This window comes from Anarrhichthys ocellatus, unplaced genomic scaffold (assembly GCF_004355925.1).
Source record: "Anarrhichthys ocellatus isolate YVR2014 unplaced genomic scaffold, GSC_Weel_1.0 scaffold44, whole genome shotgun sequence".
NCBI classification, from domain to species: Eukaryota; Metazoa; Chordata; class Actinopteri; order Perciformes; family Anarhichadidae; genus Anarrhichthys; species Anarrhichthys ocellatus.
The window spans coordinates 224,384-248,817 of NW_022280074.1; the positions used below are offsets into that span (position 1 = coordinate 224,384).

The following is a 24,434-nucleotide window of genomic DNA, read 5'->3' on the forward strand; positions in this document are numbered from 1 at the left end:
TGAACTGACAACATAATTCATTTGTTTTTCTTACAATTTCATGGCCACTGAAGAATGATTAACCTTTTCATATTGAACACTTTGAGACACAAACCACCTCTCTTTGGCTTTTTTACAAGAACCCAGCAGACAAAGCATTGCAAGTGGACAAAATCCACGCATCAATTACATTTCCTCCAAAACATATTCAGAAAATGTTTTCGTACTTGTAAGAAACCATCATCATCATCACCATCTGTCCACTTCAACACCTCTTCATGGCTATTTGTCCATCTCCTCTCCCCTCTACTCTCATGTCAAGCCACTTACATCAGACTCAGCAGGGAGCCACATTGCTGGAGGCTGAACTGACTTATTGAGTGTATGTGCACGCACTCACATGCCTGTGTGGTGTCACTCACTTCCCCGTTTATCCTCTCCTCCGCCCAGTGGGCTCCTCCTCTCCCCTTGTTCTCTTCCTCCTTCTGCTTGTCATCTCTCTCTCCTTCTGGTAAGCCTTTAGCTACACAGGCCTCCTCCATTTTGCACTGACGTGAACCGTGTGACTGTGTGTGTGTGTGTGTGTGTGCGTGTGCGTGTGTGTATTTGTGGTGCAGTAGAGTGCAGCCTAAAGTGGCAGCCAGTGCTAGGGAAGTGTGCGATCGAGCAGAACAATGGCATTCTGGGTAAAAATAGCCCTCGCTCTGTTGGAGGGAGAGAAAAGGAGACGGAGGGTGACAGAGAGAGAGAAGAGAGGGAGGGTAAGAGCTGAGAGGAAAGGGAAGGATAGAAGTTTAATGACCATGTAGTGAAAAGAGAAGCTGCAGGTGCAAATGTGTGAAACACAAATTTAAAAGGATGAGAATGAGTCACACGAGAAGTAAAGTGAAACTGTGAGAAGCAGAGAAGCTTTGTGTTCTACTCCATGTCTTGAATGAAGGTTGCCATGGAGTCTAATCAGACTATATTTGGGATATGATTGAGTTGGGCTTTTTGTAAATAGAAAGGGATCCATTGCTTTCATAAAAAAAGATGGTGTAGAAAAAAAGCAAAAAAACAGACAGAAAAAGAGCAAAAAGGAAATCAAGATGGAGAGAAATATGAGAGGAGAGAGGAAGAAATTGCTGAAAAACAGAGAGGGAGAGAGCTGGAAGGTAGAGTCAACATACAATACAAAACAGGTTGAAAGGCCCCGCGTTTAGACAGAAAGAAAGAAAGAGAGAGAGAGCGAGAGAGAGAGAGAGTCTGAATGCAGAATTAGAACTGATGGAGCATTTTAGTGAACGTTATTGACAGGACGACAAAAGGCCAGAATGTTTGTGCTATGTAGGTTAAGTGGTGCAGCGATGGGCTACTCTGTTGGACAACAGACACACACACACACACACACACACACACATACACACACGTGATGTGATCGCTAGGACTGAATGTACTGGCTCTGGGAAAAGGAGGAATGAGTTCACTTTAGGGTCTAAAAGTGATTCAACAGTCTCAGAGGCTACTACTGTACACTGTACAGTATGCTGCTTAAGGGGGTGCACGCACGCACACACACACACACACACACAGAACGTATTATATGATAGTTAAAGGAGTAGTTGTGACTTTTTCCATTGCAATGTGTGATGTATGATCAGGGAAGGCCTCATTACCAAACACACACACACACACACACACACACACAATGTGCTCATACAATGTGCAGCTTCTTTGGAGGTAGCTGCACACAGTTATATACAAAGGGTCAGCATCTTAGGCTACATTCTGTAATATACAACCAGGACCAGAGAAAAGCGTGTACGTGTAAGTATTTAAAGGCCACAATATTCAGGATGTTCAGTGATATTTCAACTAGTGAATCAATGAGGTATACATTCCTTTCAGCACCATCCACTTGATATTAGTGTTGAAACATTAAGACAGCTATTTTGATAATTGTAAAAAGGAAACATGCCAGACATTTGCTGCCTTTTTTTCAAATTCCCATCTTGCCCTCTCTCTTGAACCACAGCTTTAACTTTGAATGATGAATGGGCAGTCTTGGAATGAGGCCTCAATAGAGAGTGATATGTAACAGGGTTGACATAGTTTTATATGCATGCAGACGTTTTACTAAACAATTAATGCCTTGGTGGGTATGTAATGGTGGCTGTAAGTACTACCACTCAATCAAAAGTGGCATTAAGTGTCTCTTGCATGACACTTAACAACCAAAATCTCAAAGGGATTCAGAGAAAGAGAGATGCAGGGGGGTAGATAAAAAGAGAGGAGATAGAAAAGATAGAGTGGAGGAGAGTTAGAGAGAGGATTGGTGAGTTCTGTGTAGAGAGGATTTGATGAGTGGGTGGAAAAGAGCAGAGATGCGAGATAAGTGTTCGGTAGGGAGCACTGCGTCTGTCAGTTATTCATTGCATGAGTAATATGGCCGATCTTCAGTCCAAAACAACCTCATTTCTCCTGGATAGACAGAGAGAGAGGGACAGTACACAGAAGGAGTATACGGGAGAGATACTGCAAAACGAATGAATATTGAATATTACATATAAGATCAACTAAATAAGAGTTCTTATTTGAAGATATGTGTTTTTAGTTTTTAAGAAAATATAAATTCATTTAAACCATTTTCCGGTCACAATGTTGGTAAACTCAGTCCTGTGGCTTTTCTGTTTGTCCTTCCAAGACATCACCTGTCAATCAATCAGACATTTCCTTAGTCTTTTAGCCGTGGTGGCTGTCGATGCTCATACTAAGTCCGTTCTCTTCTGCTTCTTTTGTTTACGTCTTTCTCCAGAAAGACAGAGCCAACAATGTGTTCACACCAGCAAATGGAAACAAGTTAAAATAGAGGCAAAAATGAATTATGTTCAGTGTGTGTGTGTGTGTGTGTGTGTGTGTGCGCGCATCACAGTCTAATTTTTCATCAGTCAGCTTCACAGTGCAAGAAGTGAGGGGATCCGATGCATTGAAAATAGGGTGTAGCTGTCAGTGTGACTTGGTCTTTTAGAAACGCATGTCAGCTTAACTTAGCCTGCTGCAGCTGTGACAGCTCTGTCTGGAAATAAGATTTCCAAAGTGTCTATAGTTTGTGAGTGTGTGTGTGTGTGTGTGTGTGTGTGTGTGTGTGTGTGTGTGTGTGCGGCTAACTCTGCAGTCTGCTGTTAAAGTGGAATCGACATTTTCAACGTTAGGAATATTAATCAGTGCATTAATCTGTCAATCTTATTTAACATGAGAAGTAGACTGACAACACATCATTTTAGTGGAGGAGTAGTTGATGAAGGACAGGAGGTTGAGTCACACACACGCACATTGGAGCTGCCCAGTTGTTGCAGTCTTTACTGTTCACTGTTGAGCGGTAATCACCCACCCGTTGACTTTTTGACAGTCCATTCAAGACAGTAAAACTTAATTCAAACTCGCTTTATTAGCTTTTTTGATTGTATTTTTATACATGTCCCAGATTTTGTTATTGAGCTAATTTTTGCCTTTCCTCCCACGTTAGTGTTGATGCTTTGAAAGTTCAGCACTGCCTTTTCAGAGCTTTAGCAATCAGGGAAGATTTTGGAATATGGGAAGCTCTAAAAAAATCAGGGATGTTTGTGTTTATTTGCCATAGTATAGACATAATATGATAAACAATCATTTCTCTGCTATTGTGAAAAACAAGCTGGTTGTCACTAAATGTGTTTGTTTTGTGTGTGTTTCAGAAGAAGGAGTGGTTATGTCTCAACTGCCAGACCCAGCGGCTGATGTCCGGAGGCGGTCTCGACGATCCTCCACTTCCTGTTCCTCATCCGTCTCCCAAGCACCAGCCAATGGGCTCGCCCCGTCACCAGGCGCCAGCCAGTCAGCAAAGCCCTCTCCACAAAGCCACCAATCAGCAGGGGCCCAGGCCGGCCCAGCCCCAGACGCAGAAAGCGCAGGCGGGAACTGGCGGTAGTGGGCCGTTTGCACCCAATGCAGCCAAACAACTGATCGACTCCAAGATCACGACACCAGCTACGGCACCAGTATCAACCACAGAGATCCAGAAACAGCCAAAACCCACAGAGGAGAAACCCAAAACCGAGCCTGAGAACCAAACTGCCAAAGACACCAAACCCTTCCAGAGGAAAGGAGAGCAGATCACACCCATCAAGGAAATCAAGAAGTCCAGGCACTATGATGTAAGTCTGATTTATTGTCCTAACATTGCTTTAGTTCGGTATACTACTCTGTATGTTAAGCTATGGATAAGGACCAAAAGTTGATACAACTGGTAAAATGGTAATACGGCTTGAGAAAAGTGAACCAAATGAATAAGTGAAAAATAAGTAATAATTAATAAAATAAACAGATTTTTAGTGATTATTCAGCGGGAACCATAGTGCAACATACAGGCCTATGTACCAACACTGGCTATTGTTGACCTTTTTTTAAGTTTTAGAGCATGTATGCAGGTTAAGTTATGTGAGTATGCATGGCTGTTTCAGCGTGGACCTGCTTTGCATTCATGCAGTTTTTCCATAAACCTTAATGAGCTAAATGGAAGCTCTTGTCAAGCACCAGCTACGTGTAGTCTACAGGATGTTGCCCATGTTGGACCTCCAAAAACCTCACAATCCCCACAGCCAAGAAATGAGGAAAAGTCAATGATAAGAGGGCTACAATCCAGATGATCCTTATGTAACCTACACAACAGAGAGAAAGCGGTTTTGTATTGTAGGCACAGTAAAAAGTTGACCTGGCATTGTGCTGGCAGCTGGACAAAGGTGGGATCTAACGAGATGGCTTCCTTTAGAGTTCAAGGAGCCAAAGTCACTCGAGCGTGTCTTCTAGCGTCTCCAACTCAACAAGCTTTCTCATGGACAGATTCTCTCAACATTGTTTCTGCGAAACTGAAAAATGTTCTTGGGATTTTCTGTAAATATTATAAGATTACAATGATTCTAGTACACTGGATTGTCAAATTTAAACAATTTGTAAACCACGGAAAAACATTCAGCATTCAGTACAAATGTTTCCCACTGTGCTTCGCTATTGGGACACTTTCCAGGCCTCATGGGAGGTGTAGTTGTTGAATGCAGAGACAATGATTGTCCGTGCTAAACATTTTTCACATTTAGTACAGCACAAGATGCCAATTCGTCTTAAAATATGAAAAGACCCCAGGAACGTTTAATGTTTTCAGACTGAGTCACTGAAGCTAGTGAAACAGAGGCTGGGTTACCCTGATTATCAGACCAAATTGCCATCTTTCCTTAAGCCTGACATCGTGATTGTGTTTTGTTTTGCCATAACTAGGAAGTATGAGTGTTATCTGTTCCGCTGATGTCATTTTTAGTTGACACAGACGCCGAGCAAGCAGTTGCTAGGAGCAGTTAACTCAATGTTTTTTAATATGTTGATTTCATAGTTATATATATTTATTTAAGTCGACTTACAGCAACTTGAACAGCTGTGTCACTCTCATCCACACCTCTTGCCATATTTCTGTTGCTATTTTTCATGAATGTAGCTAAGTAGCTTCCATTGTAGGAAGAAGACATTCTTAATTCCACTAAGCTTTGACTGGTCAGTTGTTTCTCCAACCGGTGGAAACATCCATCGATGAGCACAACACCAAACCAGTTTGAATTGCTGAAATCAGAGATGTGGTCTACAATTCAGAGGTCTGAAACTAGGCTACGGCTAACTAGGAGGGTGGATGAACTGCAGGTCTCTAAAAACACAGACTCAGCACTTCAAAACTTGACTCAGCACCAGACTAAAGACTTGGTTGATTTCAGTATCACAGTCCACTCGTACATTTCAAAAGTGGCAAACATTGCTGTCCTCAGCAGAATCAGACCCAGAATGTTGACAAAGGTGATGCATGTGATTAATGAACCATGTGACCAGTGGACTTCAGAAGTTTGTGTTGTCTGACACCTGGGAAATGGATATTAAGTGTTTACACCATGGATCCTGCCATCGACCCAGCTGCCTGTTGCCACATTAGATTTCCTCCAACGTTGTCTTCAAGGTTTTGACTGCTGTGTTTAGAATCCAGATGTAAGTAAATTAATGAAGGTGGCATCATGAGGTCATTCATGCTACTGTGAATATAGCTTATATGACATAGTTGTGATGACTTGTAAAGAGTCATAAAGGTCACTTTAAACAAATCTGTGAGATTGCATTAGTTTGGCATTAAGTTGGCCAAATAACAGTTTCTCACAACACAGTGAGTAAATGCAGCACCAAGCCAAACTTGTTATGAGAATTCAAAAGAGTTCTTGCTGGACTCTGTTTTCTCCTGGTAAACTAAAAAAAGTAAGAAAGTACCAGTTTCTTTAAAGTTTATGTTTTCAACACAAATCTCCCATTATTTTCTTATGAATATTTTAGATCTTCACCTGCATATTTCAGAGATGCTGCATGCTCATATAAAAGTAATACAATTTTGTAACTGGTCACTGATCCATAAAATACTGTCCTATTAAGTTGAAACAGAAGGCAAAACACAGTTGCAATGCTATGCACCACTTTATTTTCAGTTCTCAGTCTTGTAGATCGAAAGATTATATTCATAATTACAGTGACAAGTGGGATGCCTCAAGGTTTAAAGTGGCACAGAGAGCCTTCATGTATTGAAAATTGAATGGAGTTTAATTAAATCACCATTTTAGGAAACACATTTCCAGATGTATTGTATTTACCCAGTCCATTTTCTGCCATGCTCTGTTTAATTATCTTCTCTGACAAAAGAAAAGATTTGTTACCATGTTTTTGTATTTCTCTGTAGCATTTCTGGCTTCCATATTCAATCAGAGTCGACTCTTGAACTCGGTTTAAAGCTTGTTTTGTTTTCTTGCCCTTCTTGTACAAAATGTATCTATGTATAGAAATGGCCCTATCATTTCATGTGAATTATATGTCTATTTAGTTTGGTGATCACAAAACAGAATGCAGTTTATCCTTTATTATACAACAAAGTGAAGTTGACTATAACCTGTGCACAACACTGGGTGTTTTACGTCACAAAATACAGTTATGTTATGACCCTACTTAAGATTTTCTATGGAGCCTGGTTAATTCAAACTATAAGTTGTGTTGGACATCCATGGCAGTTTGGAAAGCATGTCATTGAGTCCCTCCTCACAGAATGCTGAGGCTGCAAGTGGCAGTGTGGACTACCTTGGGAAGGGGGCGTGAGAGTGAGAGAGAAACACAGAGGCAGTGAAATAATACCTTTTCTTACTCAGCGACAGCTATTGCTCCTGTCGAAATATTTATCGAGATCAGCTGCTGTGGGCCTTTTCAAAGGCAGAGCAGACCTTCCTCATCTAAGGAACTGCTAGGAGTGTAAAGTGCAGAGAAGTTAAATGTAAAGTCTCCTCTGAAGTATTAAAACCATCGTAAGGGGTTTTATAGAAAACATTTCTATAGTTTTTTTTTATTGACAGACATCTGAGGCAGAGCCATTGATGAATGAGTTTTGAGTCGTTTTTGTGTTCCAGTCATGTTAACTTCACAATCGCTCATCATCACAAAACTGAAATTTTGTCACTCCTAAAATACACAGTTTGAATAACCTCTTTCCATCAATGGCTCAAAATTGTTTACAAACCTGTCAACTATAAGCCACCTAATGATAACTGATTCATTATGTGATTTGTCTTAATGCTGTCATTTACTATACTATTGGAGATTTAGTTCTTAATAAAATCAGACCATAGCCTGAATGTATTGGACAAGTTCTATTGTTGCATAATACTTTTTTATGACTTATTTGAATTGTAACTACATTGTTAGTAGATCCGGTTTTGGAAATAGGAAGGGCAAATCTCTGCAATTTGTACATTATTACACTAACTGTTCAGTGTTTCCTTGTATAATTCTACATCCATGGTGAAATTGAATAACAACCTCCAGCCTATTGTCTCACATGTTCTCTCTGAATGCATACCTTTCTTCTTTGTCTAGCAACTTCTTTTAATGAGATAACTTCTAAGAATCCAATCTAGGCCCACATATGAGCTCATGAACAACTTTTGTTTGAAGAGTGTGATTTCTGTAATGGGATTTTAGGTTTCATAAGAACCAAGTCAGTTGTTACTGAATACTGTTTTGCATTTAAATATTTTCTAGCTAAGGCTTCTCAGTGGAATTTCCTAAAGCACACACTTTATAACAATATAGACAATACTAAGAGCTGTTTTTTATACACCTCCAAACTCTCAAACCTAATGAAGAGAACCCTATTTTCATGCATTCTTGTTTAAGTATAACACTTCATTACTTGGTTTGATAATGTTCCTTTTTATAAAAAGCTGAGGGCGGCAGTTTTAGCATTCCTGTTCAAGCAGAATGACATATTTTAAAAATGTGACACCTTGGAACTATCTTGTTATCTATCTTTAAATCAATAAATCTATGTCCCATATTGAACAAGCGTTGATGAGATTTATCACTTTACTTATTGGTTACAGATAAATATTAAAATTAGACAGAAACCATATATTTTACATCCAAAAATCAGAACCAAATAAATGTGGGCTTAAATTGTGTGTATACCAATGTGCTTATCCAGAATCAAAACATTCTCACAAATTATTACTTAAATTAACCTTAGTATTCCAACTCTAATTCTTTATTTTTTTCTTCTTTCTTCTTCTCTCTTTAGGATACAAAAAACAACAGCACCCATGACTTGTCACGCAGCCCTCAGAGCCTCAGTGACACCGGCTACTCCTCTGATGGCATCTCCAGCTCCCACAGTGAAATCACAGGTCTAATCCAAGAAGAGGAGATGAAACTGAGTGAGAGGGGGATCTGTGGGCGGGGTTCCCCACCAAGCCCTTCTGAAATCACCAAGCTTGAAAGCTCCATGAGGCCTTTGCTGGAGAAGAGCCTTTCTGAAGAGAAGGTAGACAGAAGGGGAAGGAAGCACAGAGACAGAGACTTGGATGACAGAGGGAAGCAGCGCCCACGCTCCTTGTCAATCCCACCAGATTCATACGACTCTGATGAGGAACTGGAAGATATACTAGAGGAAGAAGAAGATGCAGGAGACTGGGAGGGTAAACGGAAGGAAGGGAAGGAGGAGAAGAAGGAGAAGAAAAAGAAGGAAAAAGAGGCTGAGCCCACAGAGATGACAGATGAGGAGTTCATGAGGAGACAAATACTGGAGATGAGCGCTGATGAAGATAATGAGGAGGAAGAGATGGAGGAAGAGGAAGATGAGGAAGATGAAGGATATGGCTACCAGAAACCCAAGAAAAACCACCACAAACACACAATCTCTGACTCAGGGAAAGAGAAAAGACGTCTTCAGCACCACTCCAGCAGTTTTGAGGAGGAAACTAAGAGCTCTAACGATGTTTATAAAGGCTCAGTGGAGGAGGGTGAGGAAGATGTGATGGCATCACAAGGAGGCTTGAGGCGCTTCAAAACCATTGAACTCAATAACACCAGTAGCTACAGTCGAGACATGGAGCTTGGCAATGAAAATGACTTGAGCCTTGATCGGGAACCTGAGCTAGAGATGGAGAGCCTGACAGGATCTCCCGAGGAGCGTTCTCGAGGTGACTACTCCTCCACTCTGCCAGCCACTTCATCCTCGTATGGCTCAGGCCAGTCACCTACTTCCATCTCATCAATGGAGGAGGACAGTGACAGTAGCCCCAGCAGGAGGCAAAGGCTGGAAGAGGCCAAGCAACAGAGGAAAGCACGCCACCGCTCCCATGGCCCTCTCCTTCCCACCATTGAAGACTCTTCAGAAGAGGATGAGCTGAGAGAGGAAGAAGAACTTCTGAGAGAGCAGGAGAAGATGAGGGAGGTGGAACAACAGCGAATAAGGAGCACAGCACGAAAGACAAAGAGGGATAAGGAGGAGCTGAGGGCTCAGAGGCGCAGAGAGAGGTCCAAGACACCACCTAGCAATCTCTCACCCATTGAAGATGCTTCTCCAACAGAAGAGCTGAGACAAGCTGCAGAAATGGAAGAGCTCCATCGTTCTTCTGCTTCTGAATATTCCCCTCAGAGTCTTGACTCAGAGGCTGAGGGATACGAATCCAAACTTTACAAGTCAGGCAGTGAATACAACCTGCCTACCTTTATGTCTCTCTACTCGCCAGTAGAGAAATCATCAACTACAACAACCACCACAGCACCATCTTCAACTTCAAAACCGCTGAAGAGCGCTGAGGAGGTTTATGAGGAGATGATGAGGAAGGCAGAGTTGCTTCAGAAACAACAGCAGCAACAGCAGCAACATGGAAGGCATGGACAGTACTACGAGGAGGATGTTAATGGACAAGGTTATGATGACGAGTATGAATATGAACAAGATCAAGCAGGATATGATAATGAGGCAGCAGAGACAGAAACTGATATTTACGAGGAGATCCGACAAACATCTCAGAACATCACCAAGATGCAGCAGGCCACTGATGAGCAAGTAGAGATCGAGATTGAGACCTCCTACTCAGACAAACAGCTCCTAGACACAGGCTCAGTGTTTGCTAAACTACTGGAGCAGAGCAATGCTCTACTCACTCCAGGGACCAGCCCCACCCAGATCTCAGCTCCTGTCTCCTTTGCTGAGACTGGAGGACGGATTCCTGATGTCAGAGTAACACAGCACTTCTCTGCAAAGGATGGACACAAAGACAGGATTAAAAGCCAAGCAGGAAAGAACGGAATAACTCCAGCAGTGGCTGCCACCACTATTGCAGCTTATGGAGTGTATGCCAGAGATGCAGTAACTATTTCTCAGACTAGTACAAGCCACACAATGACAACTACTCAGTCTGGTATATATGTCCGACACACTTCAAGCCCTGCCACATCTTCAACTACAGTCTCAAGTGTATGCAGCAAGATTGCAGAGATTACCCAGGCCTACAGTCAGAGAGAAGTGATCACCAGAAGGGTAGGGGAGACCAGGGATGTCCAAGTGCGAGACAGCTCAACATCGTCCACTGAGAGAGTTATTGAGCCACGCTCCCCAAAGTATACTACTTATTACAGGAGCACTAGTCCTCCTCTTTCTCCATCACCACCACCACAGAGTCCTACCCATTCACCTTCCAGAAGGAATACAGCTGAGTTCTCCACACAGACTTTCAGTTCAGCATTGCGGATGTCAGAGTCAGCCATCTCTGGGCCTACGTCTCCAGTGACAGCGCAAGGAACCCAAACATCTCATCGATCAGTTTCACCACGGCTCTATCGTCAGCAGTCTTCCCAGGATGTCCCATACTCCCCACCTCCAAGCCCAGCTAGGCCAATGACAGTCAACACTGCTACTTCTCCCCTGTCATCACCTACCCAATTTAGCCGCCAACCAACATTTGACAATTACTCCCCATGTGGCAGCCCTCCAGACACACCACCTTACCAACACTCTCCTACACGTAGCTTCTACCGGACACAAAGAGTGGAGAAAGTAAATGTGGGAACAAGTATGGTCACCACATCCAGCACTTACACCAGAGGGTCCATGTCAATGGACAACATCTCCCTCTGTCGAATATCTACAGTCCCAGGTACTTCTAGGGTAGAGCAGGGCCATATGATCCAAGGCGGAAGTGTTGTGGACCTCAGAACAGCAACCAAACCAGCTCCTATTATCATGACTGACCAGGGAATGGATCTCACCTCCTTAGCTACTGAAAGCAGGAGATACCATGGTGGATCAGAGAGTAGCAGACATTCCACGATTGTGCAGCCAATGATTATGAACTTGAACACCCAGGAGATAATCACACCAACCACTGTGAGTGTCACAGTGGCTGCTTCCATGTTCATGACCCAGCCCAAACAGCCAACAATCTATGGTGATCCCCATCAAAACCAAGTGGATTTGGGTCAGGGTATGGGTTCGGCTGTGTGTCTTTCCCAAAACAAACCAACTGACCCAACAATACCAAAAATTGATGCCAAATTGGAAGACCTCAGTATCCAACAGAGAGAGCTACAAATACAGCAAGAGAAGCTGCAGAAGCAACAACAGCTTCTTGAACACCAGTTGCAGCAGCACCATCAGATGCAACATCAGCAGCAACAAGTATCTTTGGCCAGGTACAGCCTTACCGGTCAGATCTCACCTTTACTGAAAAAAGACATGCTAGTCAGTCAGACTAGCGCTGCCTCAGCTGTGGTCAGTGCTGTATCACCAGTCATTAACCCTGAGATGTATGGCACTGGTCCCGTTGAGCTGAAAGGGAAGCCTAGTCCTCCTGGTTTGATATCAGGAGGTAAATCACCACATAGCATGGTAGTACAGATGGACGGCGGGCCAGAGCAGGCCAGGGCAATGACTCAGCTAGTGAAGGTAGAAGTAGGACAGGATGCTATGGACCTGACAGGAGGCCAAATTAAACCTGAAAACCAACCAGCTTGCTGTGATGTTGTTTACCGACTTCCATTTGGTGGAAGCTGTGTCGGTGGTGAGAAAGAGGGCATAAGGCCTCCATCTGCCCCACCTCTCACCTATGAGTCTGACCAAGAAAGACTACCTGAAGGGTACCATGAATATCCAATGGATGAACGTAAGGCCTACACATTACCTTTCCCTGGTAGGCTTCAGCCTTCAATGTCTGATACAAACCTAGCTGAAGCTGGGCTACAGTCCTACCATTCTAAACTAGAACCACACCTCCAAGGCACAGGAGAACTTGCCATGGATCTAACTGCAATGAAACAGGGGTATGGAGGATTTATGGGGATGCAGTATGGCTCCTATACAGATTTACGGCATGGAGGAGACATCACAGCCCAAACGCTGCCTATAAGGAGATATAATTCCTTGTCCAACATCAGTTCAGACTATGGCTACTCTGCTCGTGACATTGCTAACTTCCAAGAAGCTAACTTGGCTCAGTACAGTGCTACAACTGCCAGGGAGATCAGCCGGATGTGTGCAGCTCTCAATTCCATAGATCGATATGGAAGCAACCCAGAACTGATGCAGTTTGGTGGTTTGGGGAGAGGAACCGGGCCTGGGGCTTCCAGATTTGCAACAGGTCTCGGCATGAGACAAACCCTCCTTTTTGGACTAGATGGGAAGCCAATCTCCCACAGTCAAGCGCTAACCAACCTTATCAATGCCAGGCAGGCCAGTCTCAGAGCCATGTACCCTGCTGCTATTAGGTCCGCTGATGGGATGATCTACTCCACCATCCAGACCCCCATTGCTTCTACACTTCCCATAACAACACAGCCTGCCTCTGTTCTTCGCCCACTACTGAGGGGGGTCTACAGGCCATACCTCTCTGCCAACATGACACCTGTGCCCCTATCCAGTCTTAGCAGACTACCAATGAGCCCAAGAATACCCTTAACTGGGCAAGCTCCAGTCCGCTACCCAGCACCAGGTCTTCTCCAAATAACGTTAACCACTGCCACTTCTGCTGGTGCAGCGACAACTTTAGGAGCAGTAGGTGCCCCAGTGTCTGTTTCCATTACAACTACTAGTTCTACACTCCAGGATGAACCAGTTTACCTCGGTAAAAGTGTATCCTCATCAGCGGAGGTACAAGGAACAGTTGTTATACCAATAGAGCCACAGCAGCAGCCAATAAACCTGTCCCAGGCCCACCTGAACAGTAAACAACAACAACAACAACAACAACAACAACAACAACAACAACAACAGCAACAAGTGGCATCTGCTCAGCAGCCACAACAGCCTCCTCCAGCAGCCCATGCCTACCCACCCTCAACTCCTTCACACACTCATGGCTACACCCAACCACCAGTCGGCCCCTCTGTCCCCACTAGTGGCTTACCCATTTCAGGGGGTCTTCCTCCCTTCCCCCCACCAGGTGCCATACACAAGGAGGGTGAAACCGAGGCAGAGAGGCTGCATCGGCAGCAGGAGCAGCTTCTGCAGATGGAGAGGGAGCGCGTGGAACTGGAGAAACTGCGGCAACTGCGCCTGCAGGAGGAGCTGGAACGAGAAAGGATAGAGCTGAAGCTGCACAGGGATAAGGAGCAGATGCTTGTGCAGAGAGAGTTACATGAGCTGCAGAACATCAAGGAACAGGTAGAAGGAGAAACAGGAGGCAGAATGGAGTTTGATGTCTTGTTTGATGTTTTGTGATTCTTGGTTTTGCCATAGATATTGGTTTGTGTTTTGTTTGTTTTGTGGTGGTGTTATTTGTGGTGCATCTTATTGCGTCTTATTCGTTAAATTGTTTTGTTCATTCAGTGTCGCATCTTTGATGTGCAACCACTAAATTGACTTGCAAGATACAGTACATCATTCCCTGAAATAATTAAAGAAATTACTAATAAAATAACTTATATATAGAGTTCAGTATATGCATGAATTTCATCAACAAAGTACATGTAACAAACTGTGACAGTGAGACCATTAAATATCTCTCCAGAAAATTTGACCCGTGTTCAAATTCTGTCATTGTTAGAAAAAAATGCTATTTTAATGTAAAGATTGATGGGATTGTTTTGTTCAAAGAAATGTTTGCATCCAGTCAGCCTTACAAATATACAAATACAGTTTTATAATCTGCATGCTATGTAGTTCACTTAACTGGATATTCCCTTTTTGTGAAGTGTGCATGAGCATGCCTGTAGTATGTATGTGGGATAGAAACTGATGATGCACAGATTTTGGTTTTTAGTGCCATTTGTTTGTCTGATTTATACTAAAAAGAAAAATGAATCCTGTTATGTTGTATTCATCTGATAATCAATAGCAAATACGCATTTGAATATACCACTTTTCAACTCCTAATAGCCTTGTTCAGATGTTTTAACAGGTAACAGAAGGGCTAACATGACGATTTTCTTCTTTTTTTGATAGAACAAGCAGTTGAAAATCTTTCAAGTAAACTCAGTTAAACAGGTTTGGAAGCCTTACTTAATGAGAATGAACTAGAGATGGAATGTTTAATATGCATCTCATAACCCACTGTAAAAGCAGAAACCCTAACTCCTTATTTGCACTAGCTTGTCATTTATGCAACAAAGAAAATGCATTACATATTTTCTTATGAGCATTATACGACTGGCAACAGCAATGACCAGTACATGCTGCACTTTTATGTTGCGCTTCCATTCTTTTTGCTATGTATAGAGGTTTGGCTAACTTGGAACCATTTTTACAACTAATCCATCAGCACAAGAATAATTCCATGTCACATGTAGTGTCCGGAGTCTTTGATCATCTTTTATACAACCAGATGTGCCAAAACTCAACAAGCTTGTCCTCTACTGTCTTTACTGTCTCTGTGTCTTTCTCTAATTATTTTTCATTATGTCTCTTTTACATCTTTTTTCTTTCTTTCTTTGATTTCCTCTCGATCTGTCCACCCTCACCTCTCCCTTGTGCTACACTTCTCCATACTTTTCTTGTCTTGTCCTCTCTCTCTGTGTTTTTGCCGACGTCTGCTTCTTTCAATACCCCTTTCCACCAACATTTTTTTAGGTCCTACAGCAGCAGCAGCATGAACGCGAGAAGCAACTCGTTCTCCAGAGGGAGCAGTTGGCGCAGCAGAAGTCACAGCTAGACCAGATCCAGTCTCTACAGCACCAGCTCCAGCAGCAGCTTGTAGAGCAGAAGAGACAGAAAACGGCTGCAGCTCAGAGCATTCAGGTGAGGGGGGTGAGGAACACTGGCAGGTGCATATAAGTGATGTGACAACATACTGTACATGTTGAATGCATCAGCTCTTAGGCAGCAGTGGTAGACAGTTTTAGGGCATGGAGAGTGCGAAAGTCCAGAAGTAGCATGCTTCAAGAAGGTCTTACTAATACATTTTTGGCCTGCCTGACTCCTGCCGACACATGCTTGACTCCTGGCTTGGACTTTCCTACCTGACACTGTCCTTTTTTCGACAGTATATTTCCTAAATTCTAATCAATCAAAAGGTTCATGAAGCCACGGACACATTCTAACTCGTGAATCAACTGGGTTGCAAAGAAAAATTCACGTCTATAAAGTAAATTGTGCATCACTGTAACTGTGAGTAACTGAATTGACTCTTCAATCTGCAACTCATAATGTTTGCATGTGTGTCTTTGTTGAACCTCTATGATTGTAATATGAACTGCAATATGCAAAGCCTTTTCAGTCTCAATTGAATCAATGATGGGGGACAACTAACAACCATAAAAATATTCCATTTCTCCTCAGCTTGATGCGAACGGACAGCCCCTGCCCCCTTACATCGACTCTCAGATTGGATCCCGCTCTCTCCCCAACTCCTCTTCAGAAATGTGTCTGAGGAGTCAGCAGGAGCACATGGAGACCAGGACCAACATGAGGAAACACAGCTCCATGACCAGACTGAGCCGGGACAGCTTGGACGGAGACGGCGTGGTGTTCTACGGCTCCCCACGCAGGATCGTGGACAGCTCTGTGCAGACAGACGATGAAGATGGAGAGGAGAGGTAGAGATGAGCGTGTGTATGTGTGTGTGTGTGTGTGTGGTGGAGTGAGTAAGTGGACAGATACATTTTTGTTTAGTGGGTGTAGGTTGATGCAGGTGTAGATGAGGAAGAGAGAGAGCGAATGTATGTGTGTGTGAGTCTGTGTGTATTAGGCAAGGATTACCTTGATAGTCTTCCTGTTCACTTCACATCTTTCTTTAATTAAAAAGCAAGACACAAGGTGAGATGTAGATGAAGGCTTTATGAATAATTCATACATATTTTCATACAGAATAAATATGTCACTTTTCTGAGAGTTTCAAAGGCACAAAGCTTTGTGCAACACAAAAAAGTGATATGACATCAATACTTGTTAAATGTTCAAAGTCAGACTTCTGTCAATGTTTTTCCATGTAAGCACTTTATAATACAACACGTAGATTACATTTTGTCTTTTTTACATATGGGGTAGTATATTGCATCATTATGTCTTTCCTCATTGTTTTCCCTCTCTTCTCCCCGTCAACAGGTACATGATGCGTCATCGCACCAGAAGGCGTGGTCGTAGTGTTGACTGCTCAGTCCAGACAGATGACGACGAGGACAAGGCTGAGACTGAGCAGCCGGTCCGACGAAGACGTTCCCGTTTCTCCCGGCACGCTGAGTCCAGTGCCCCTGGCAGCAGCACTGCCGCCACATCCACCACGGCCTCTGACACCAAGACCGAAACTCCCAAGATGGTATCCTCCAGTATTGCCATCCAGACCATCAGGGAAATGTCTTGCCAGACGGAAGTGGAGCACTTAGGAAGAGTCTCTCCAGCAATCCATGTGACTGTACCAGACCCGAATAAAGTAGAGATTGTGCACTACATCTCCGGACCTGAGCGGACCCAAAAAGGACAGTCTCTAGCATGCCAGACTGACCCAGAAGCCCAGTCACAGGGTGTTGTTGCCCCCCAGCTCAGTGTACCAACCACGGTCAGTCCATATTCTTCCTCTACCAGCACTGGAACGCAACAATCCGGTTCTGTCGACCTCCTGACCCAGCAGCGCCAGCAGCAGCACATTGCAGCAAACGCAGCCAAGTTTGAGCGCCGCCGCCCCGACCCGCTCGACATCAACTACCAGCCTCACAACCACATCCACAACGAGTCTATCTCCAGCATCATCCGGCAGCAGCAGACAACTCCCAAATCCCCACAAGTCCTCTACTCTCCTGTCTCCCCGGTGTCCCCTCACCGCCTGCTGGAGAATTCTCTGTCCAGTGAGAGGCTGAACAAAGCCCATGTCACACCTCAGCAGAAGTCCTACACAGCAGAGTCCCCCCAGAGACACCCTTCTGTGCCCCGACCAATTAAGAGCACCCAGAGGTCCATGTCAGACCCCAAGTCCCTCAGCCCCACCACAGACGAGCACACCAAGGCCCGGCTGTCCCTCTACCAACAACAAGTGCTCCAGAGCCAGGTAAAGTCAATCAAACCATGCTGACACACGCATTAGCACACAATGAAAGAGAGATTTAAAATTAAAGAGAATGAACCAATTAACATCAATTCAGGGTACAGTCTTGAGAATATAACTAAACAGTGGAGATGTTATCTTGTTATGTTATGTTAGTCTTCTTTTTTTTGTATTGTATTTGTTCCTTATAAAACAGATCACAAATCAGTGGTCAAACTTCATGTTAAAAAATTGTTCTGTTAAAAAGCACCTTTTGAGACCTGCGGTTAATTGATGTGTAGTACAAAAACATTTGTATTACAGCTTTCATAGTACTTCAATGATTGTAGAGCTGCACAATACAAACATAATGGCAAAAAGTAAGTCGTCAAGTTTACAGTAAAAAAGCACTTACAACTGTCATCATCACAGCTATACAGCTACCACTGATAATGAACACATTTTGGCAGTGTGGCGCGTGTAGTTTGGATGGAATTGATGCATCTCCCCAAATACCAAACCGATTGGATGTTTTGCTTTCTTTCCATTTCTTCATGCTACTGCTAGTAATGCTGCCGACTGCAACAATCCAAGAGACGTCAGATGTTCAGGGCTTCCTGCAATAAATCTTGTGACAAAATATTGATCAAAATCAACCACATACATTTGATAAACCAATATAGAAACATCCTCAACAGAAATAAAACCAGTTTTTTTAATTATATTTTATAACTGTGGACAGGGCCCCAGCACAGTCGTTAACTTTGCTCTAGTCAATAGTTTGACTCACTTTAATGTGGTTCAGTGGAGTCAAAACTTGCGAAAGGCATCTATACTGAATGGCCTCTATGTCACTTTGATTGAAATCATTCCTTTCGTTCTACTTTGCCCCTGTTTTTATTTTGTGATAAATGTTTTATGGGAATGCTATGATGACTAATTCCATTTGCTGTGGATTTGTATTGTTTGTGTTGGTTTTGTTTTCCACGTTTCTGTAGGGCGTACAGACTTTATTGAGTCTACTCCATCCCCAATTTATAACGAGTGACACCCACTCTGACGAAACAATAGCTGCCATGAAAGTGAGATTCAAAGTGGAATCCGCTGTTGAGCTTTCTTGAGATGTTGTGGGCCTTTATTATAGAAACCTTGGGTGAAGAAAGTGTTCAACATCTCACCCCCAAACTAACCCAATTTGATACTAAACTAAGTAGCTCGTGAATGTTTCTGCCTATGATTTTACTTCCTGTAGAGATCTATGATGGTAGTACAATTTGGCGATCTCTATGGTATTAATTTGCATATTTAATATCTCTGTTGAACTGTAATTTGGGACTCTACAAAAATCGTATCTTGGATTATGGCACAAGGGACAAAACCATCATGATTCTGTGCATTAATAACTAGTTCAATGTCATCCTACGTACAAACCGCATGCAATGATTTACAGAGCACTTTAAGCTTTATGATAAATGTATGTTTTTAGGAATATTCCTCTGGGAGTTTGTTGCAGCTCTGACTGGAACAAAGTCTTACTGTTGAGTGAGGGAGAGGCAAAACACCATCTCTGTATTATACTGTACTATAAAATAATGAAGTTTATTGAAAGCTGAATCAAAATATAGGTGTTTATTTCCAAAGATACTTTATGCGGTTTTTTACCAAATCGTATGCGAGCCTCCAGTGCTGGTGTAAGATGTAACATGGACTGGATTTGAGTCACCAGATTAAAAAGCATCCTCCAATTATTCAGGAGTAATCCACTTCTTCCAACATCATTGGTTGTTGTGTTGTTAAATCACTCCCAAGTGTCTGCAGCATACAGCAAGATAAACTAAACAAAGAACACTGCTTTGGGATGTGCGTGTGAAATTACTAAAATTATTTTTTAAATGTGTTTTTTTAAGAATGGTTCCCTCGTCAATGTTGAGCCATATCAGTTATTATGTGACGGTTGTGATGAATAACCCCTTTGTTAAGTATAGGTGTTTCACACTGCAAAGTATTTTATCTCCTAATCTTCTGAGGTGTTGAGAGTTTTCATAAGATTATATGGTGGATTTTGCCACAGACTGACATGATAAACAGATGTATTTAACAATTCAAAATGCAGGTAACATGTTCGATGACAAAGGGAAGGTACAGAATTAACATATACGATAAAAAACAAAGATGAACCAAGATTCATTCTTGCGTTCATGTCATTCATGATTTTGATCAGCTACAGGAAAACATTGACTCATCTGAACAAGATCCAAATACTTGGATGATTTAAACTGTATTTATTATTTTAGTAGTTCCATTTCATTCAAGTATACAGCAAAGTATCCCGCTAAAATGATCAAATGCACTAAAATTCTTGTCTGTTGTTCTTTGTGTTTTTCTTGGGGTTTCCTGTGGAACACATGGTGCCGTAGGCTTGGTCTACAGTTTTGAAGTTTAAGTTTGAAGCATGAGACTATTAGAAGCAATACATACGTAATTTGCAAAGACAAGAAAACCATTTCAACATATGGAAAATGTCAAAAACAAACTGTGGCTGCTTTAATAACTATGCCTGGCTAAGTGGTAAAAGAACCCTATTTTGTTTTCAGAGCAGCATAAATTCATCGCATGATAACATCCCTCCTGGCTTTAGGTCCATACCGACTCAAAAGCAGGTACTATATACTGGCCATAAATTCATGCTGCCAACCTCATAACCAAAATGATTTATTCCTTGACAGTTGCAAGACGATTAATTTCCAAAATGTGATTAGCTAAGCTTTTATATACAAACACATGCCACACAGTCACACTCAGTTTGAAGAGGACAAACATCCACCTTTCCAGACCATATCAGTGATGGTATGCAAGAACACTTTCTTTAAAAGATAATTGGTTTGGTCATTCCCTCACATCCCTCTAATTAAAGAAAATATTTTACTCAAAGTTTTGAATGAAAGAAAAAATTGTACTACATTTCTCGTATTACATAATATGGGGCAGATAGCTGTCTTTTACCTTTTACTTGATTGATTAGCTGCAGCACCATTGATACTAATTTTAATGTTTTTGTATGTCCTCTAATACAAACTACATTCTTGTTCCCTGTTGTCTTTGTATCTGTGTCTCCTTTGTCTTCCCTGTGTATCCCTGTCGTTGTGTCCTCTCCTTGTTTTTTATGTTCCTTGACCTTTTTATATTTTTTGAGTTTTTCCTCCTTCCTCCTGGTCTATTCGTCTGTTGTGCACAACATCTTTCAAACAACTTTCTCATCCCACTGTCATCCCTCTCCATGGATCTACTTCTACCATCTCTCGTCTACCATCTACCTCTTTCTTTTCTCATTTATTTTTCTCTTTCCCTACATCAATCTACACCCCTTTTCCTCTCTTCCCTCTATGTATTCCTCATTCTCCTTCTCCACTTTTTCTCTCCTTTACTCGCTGATCTCTTTCTTCATCTGCCACCTTTGTCTCTTACCCTTCCATGCCCCTGTCCATCTCACATTCACATTTGGTTTCTACAAATGTCCCATCCCTCTCCATTTAACTGGCTCACCATGCCCATCACATTAATTGTCGTCCACACTCCCCTGTTCTTTTATTTTACCTTCCCTATCCCTTTCTTTGCATGATTCTTTGTTTCTCCATATTCTCCTGTTCTCCCATCCTCCCACCTTCCCTATCTCCCACCCTCCCTCTCTCTCTCTATCCAGCTGGCAGCTCTACAGCAAAGCTCACTACTCCGAAAGGTTAAGCGAACCCTGCCCAGCCCTCCTCCAGACGAGACTACCACATCAGGTCACCTGCCCATGATGTCACCCGCCCTCCAACAGGTCTACCTGCCCTCCGTGCCCAGCCACAAGCCAGCAACCAGGTCTGGTCTGGCTGCCAAAGCCAGCCTCCTCAAAGACCTCACCCACGAGCTGAAGGCCGTGGAGCAAGAGTCGACCAAGCTGAGAAAGCAGCAAGCTGAACTGGAGGAGGAAGAAAAAGAAATTGATGCTAAACTGAGATACCTAGAGTTGGGGATCCACCAAAGGAAAGAGACACTGGTCAAGGAGAGGGAGAGGAGGGATATTGCCTACCTGAGGTGTATGGGGGACACGAGGGACTACATGTCTGACAGTGAGTTGAATAACCTACGTTTGGCAGCTGCAGCTGCATCACATGAGTCCAATGGGCTTCTGTCAAGGCCAAGCACCGCCCCTCTGAGTCATTTCACCAGCGACCTAAACACAGCAGCCCAGTACCCACCGACCTCATCCTTCCTCTCCTGTCAGTACCCCCAGAGCCAACCGGCAGCACCAATGCAGCAATCTAGTGTGCCGTACCAGTCTTCGACATTCAACCAGCCTCCCTATCCCACAGTGTCTCAGTCCCAGGCACTGCCACAGCCCACGCCCCTCCAGAGCCATGTACCACCACCTGGTCCTTACCAGTCTCAAACCTCCTACCCCTCCCATACCTATCCCCAAACTCAGCCCCCATACCCCCAGACAGACATGGGGTTACCAGCTGCACCTCAGCCTCAGCCCCAACCGGGGCATACAGGTTTTGGACCTGCACCGCCTGGTCAGCCCCCATACCCCACCCACAGCTCACCCTATCCCAGCGCTGTGTCCTACCCCAGCCAGACCACCCCATACCCTGGGCAGCCCCAGGTTGATATCTTGACAGTCCACCCGGGAAGACCAAGGCAGACTTCGCTGGCCGATCTGGAGCACAAGATGCCCACCAACTACGAGACGATCAGCAACCCCACAGTTGTGGTCACCACCACTGCCCAAGACTCTACCTATTCCAGTGCAGCCCCCTCTTATGGTCAGTACACTGGATCAACAACCATGGCCAGCTCCTATGGGCCATATGGGTCAGCACCAGTGTCCAGCAGTTACGGTGGGTACTCTACCATGCCACCCAGCACTTATGGCCAATATACTTCATCTTCAGCTAATTCATATGGCCAGTACACCACAACCACTGCTAATACTTATGGCTACACCACCACCACAGCCAGTTCATATGGACAGTACACTTCTACAGTCTCCAATGCCTATGGGCACTCTGTAGACAGTCCCTCCACATACAGCACCGCAGATGGGATGTACGGGGCTCCTGGCTTAGAGCAGAACATTCCAAGAAACTACATGATGATTGACGACGTAAGCGAGCTTACGGCAAAAGACGGGCTGGGCACGTCGACAGGAGACATGATGCATCATGGCGGCAGTGGGCGTTACCCGGGTGACATCCACGGCCACATCAACACCATTGGCAGCACTACGCGTGGGGGAACTGGCAGCTCCTCTTACGGCAGGGCACCTGAAGAGGAAGCGGCGATGCAGGAAGAGCTGTACGACCACCACGGCAGGGGTAAGAGCAGCTACAGGCACGGACCTCTAGGGGGCAGCAGCAGCAGCGTGAGCTCTAGCATGGGTGGGGGATCCTCCTATCACTATGACTACGACTACAAACATGGCAGCATCCGCTCCGGGGTACAGAAACCTTCGTCGTCCTCCAGAAGCCTTCTGGCTCCTGCTGTCATGTCCACCAAGCGCAGCAAGCACAGGAAACTCGGGAGTATGGAGCAAAAAATCTCCAAGTTTTCCCCCATTGAGGAGGCTCGGGATGTAGAGGCAGACCTGGCCTCCTATTCCTCATCAACAGGTGGGGCTTATCCCTCCTCTCACATTCGAGGGCGCCAGCTGATCGAGGATTACGGCTTCAAGACGAAGACCTACGAGGGCGGCAGTGGCACCACTCATGGTAGTCGATACTATGGTTCAACAGGGGAGGACGACGATAGGATTTACTACAACTCCACCGGCCGCTCCCGTTCCACCGGCTACGGCATGGACAAGATCTCAGCCAGAGACTACTCTGGGTACCGCAGCCGATCATATGAGAGGGACGACCGCGCCTACCGATCTGGCCACAGCCGGGGCCGCCAACCAACCCGGCAGTACTCTGAAGAGGAGAGCCCACTTAGTCCCCTGAGGAGGTTCATGGGTTCGGGGCGATCATCAAGCTTAGGCCCCGACCCGTGCGACAGCCGCAGCAGTAGATATCATTACTATTATGGCCAGTATGGTTCCAGCCACTCGCTGCCAGATGTACAAGACCACATACGAGACCTTCCCAGGACACATGTCTACAAATCGGATGATACATACATTATAGACGATTATCATTGCGCGGTGTCAGACAGTGAAGGTAATTGTGGGAGCTGAACGCCCACTCAGTCTCACTACCTACTACTGCCCCCACCGTTTATCTAAACGTCCCCCACCCACCCAGAGGCTAGGCTTAGCAAAGAGAAAGAAAAAGAGAGACAGAGATAGCCGTTGCATGCTGATGTTTTCTTCTTCCTGAGAGTCACTTGGAGCTCTCTTATCAGTGGACTGCTGTCTGTCTGTCTGCCTGCCTGTCCGTCCTTCCGCCTGTTCGTCCAGTCGTCTGTCTGTCCAATACTCGCATGGTTCTTCGGCGTGGTCGTTTTCTCCGTTCGCTACACTCTGATTCACTTGAAAGGTCTTCTTTGCACGACACAGATGCAGTGTTTTTCTTTACAGGGTTTTATTTTTAGTTATTTTATTGGCATTGTTGTTTTGTCTGTGTTTTGATTCATGAATTCTTTGTTTACACTGCAAAAAAGTCCATC

The 24,434-nt window shown here is 44.0% G+C and overlaps 1 protein-coding gene across 6 annotated transcripts in view; it reads left to right on the plus strand.

Moving 5' to 3' along the window:
* bsna (bassoon presynaptic cytomatrix protein a) overlaps positions 1–24,434 on the plus strand; it is a 139,173-nt gene that overhangs the window by 88,963 nt on the left and 25,776 nt on the right. For 2 of the 6 annotated variants that reach the window (XM_031868756.1, XM_031868757.1), the window contains exons 3-9: positions 3,690–4,148; positions 8,630–13,996; positions 14,777–14,818; positions 15,401–15,568; positions 16,109–16,365; positions 16,874–17,810; positions 21,487–23,986. In XM_031868756.1, the coding sequence (XP_031724616.1) occupies positions 3,690–4,148; positions 8,630–13,996; positions 14,777–14,818; positions 15,401–15,568; positions 16,109–16,365; positions 16,874–17,810; positions 21,487–23,986 (9,730 nt within the window). The remainder of the gene's footprint in view (positions 1–3,689; positions 4,149–8,629; positions 13,997–14,776; positions 14,819–15,400; positions 15,569–16,108; positions 16,366–16,873; positions 17,811–21,486; positions 23,987–24,434) is intronic. The other 4 variants (XM_031868758.1, XM_031868759.1, XM_031868755.1 and 1 more) reach the window with 2 other exon arrangements.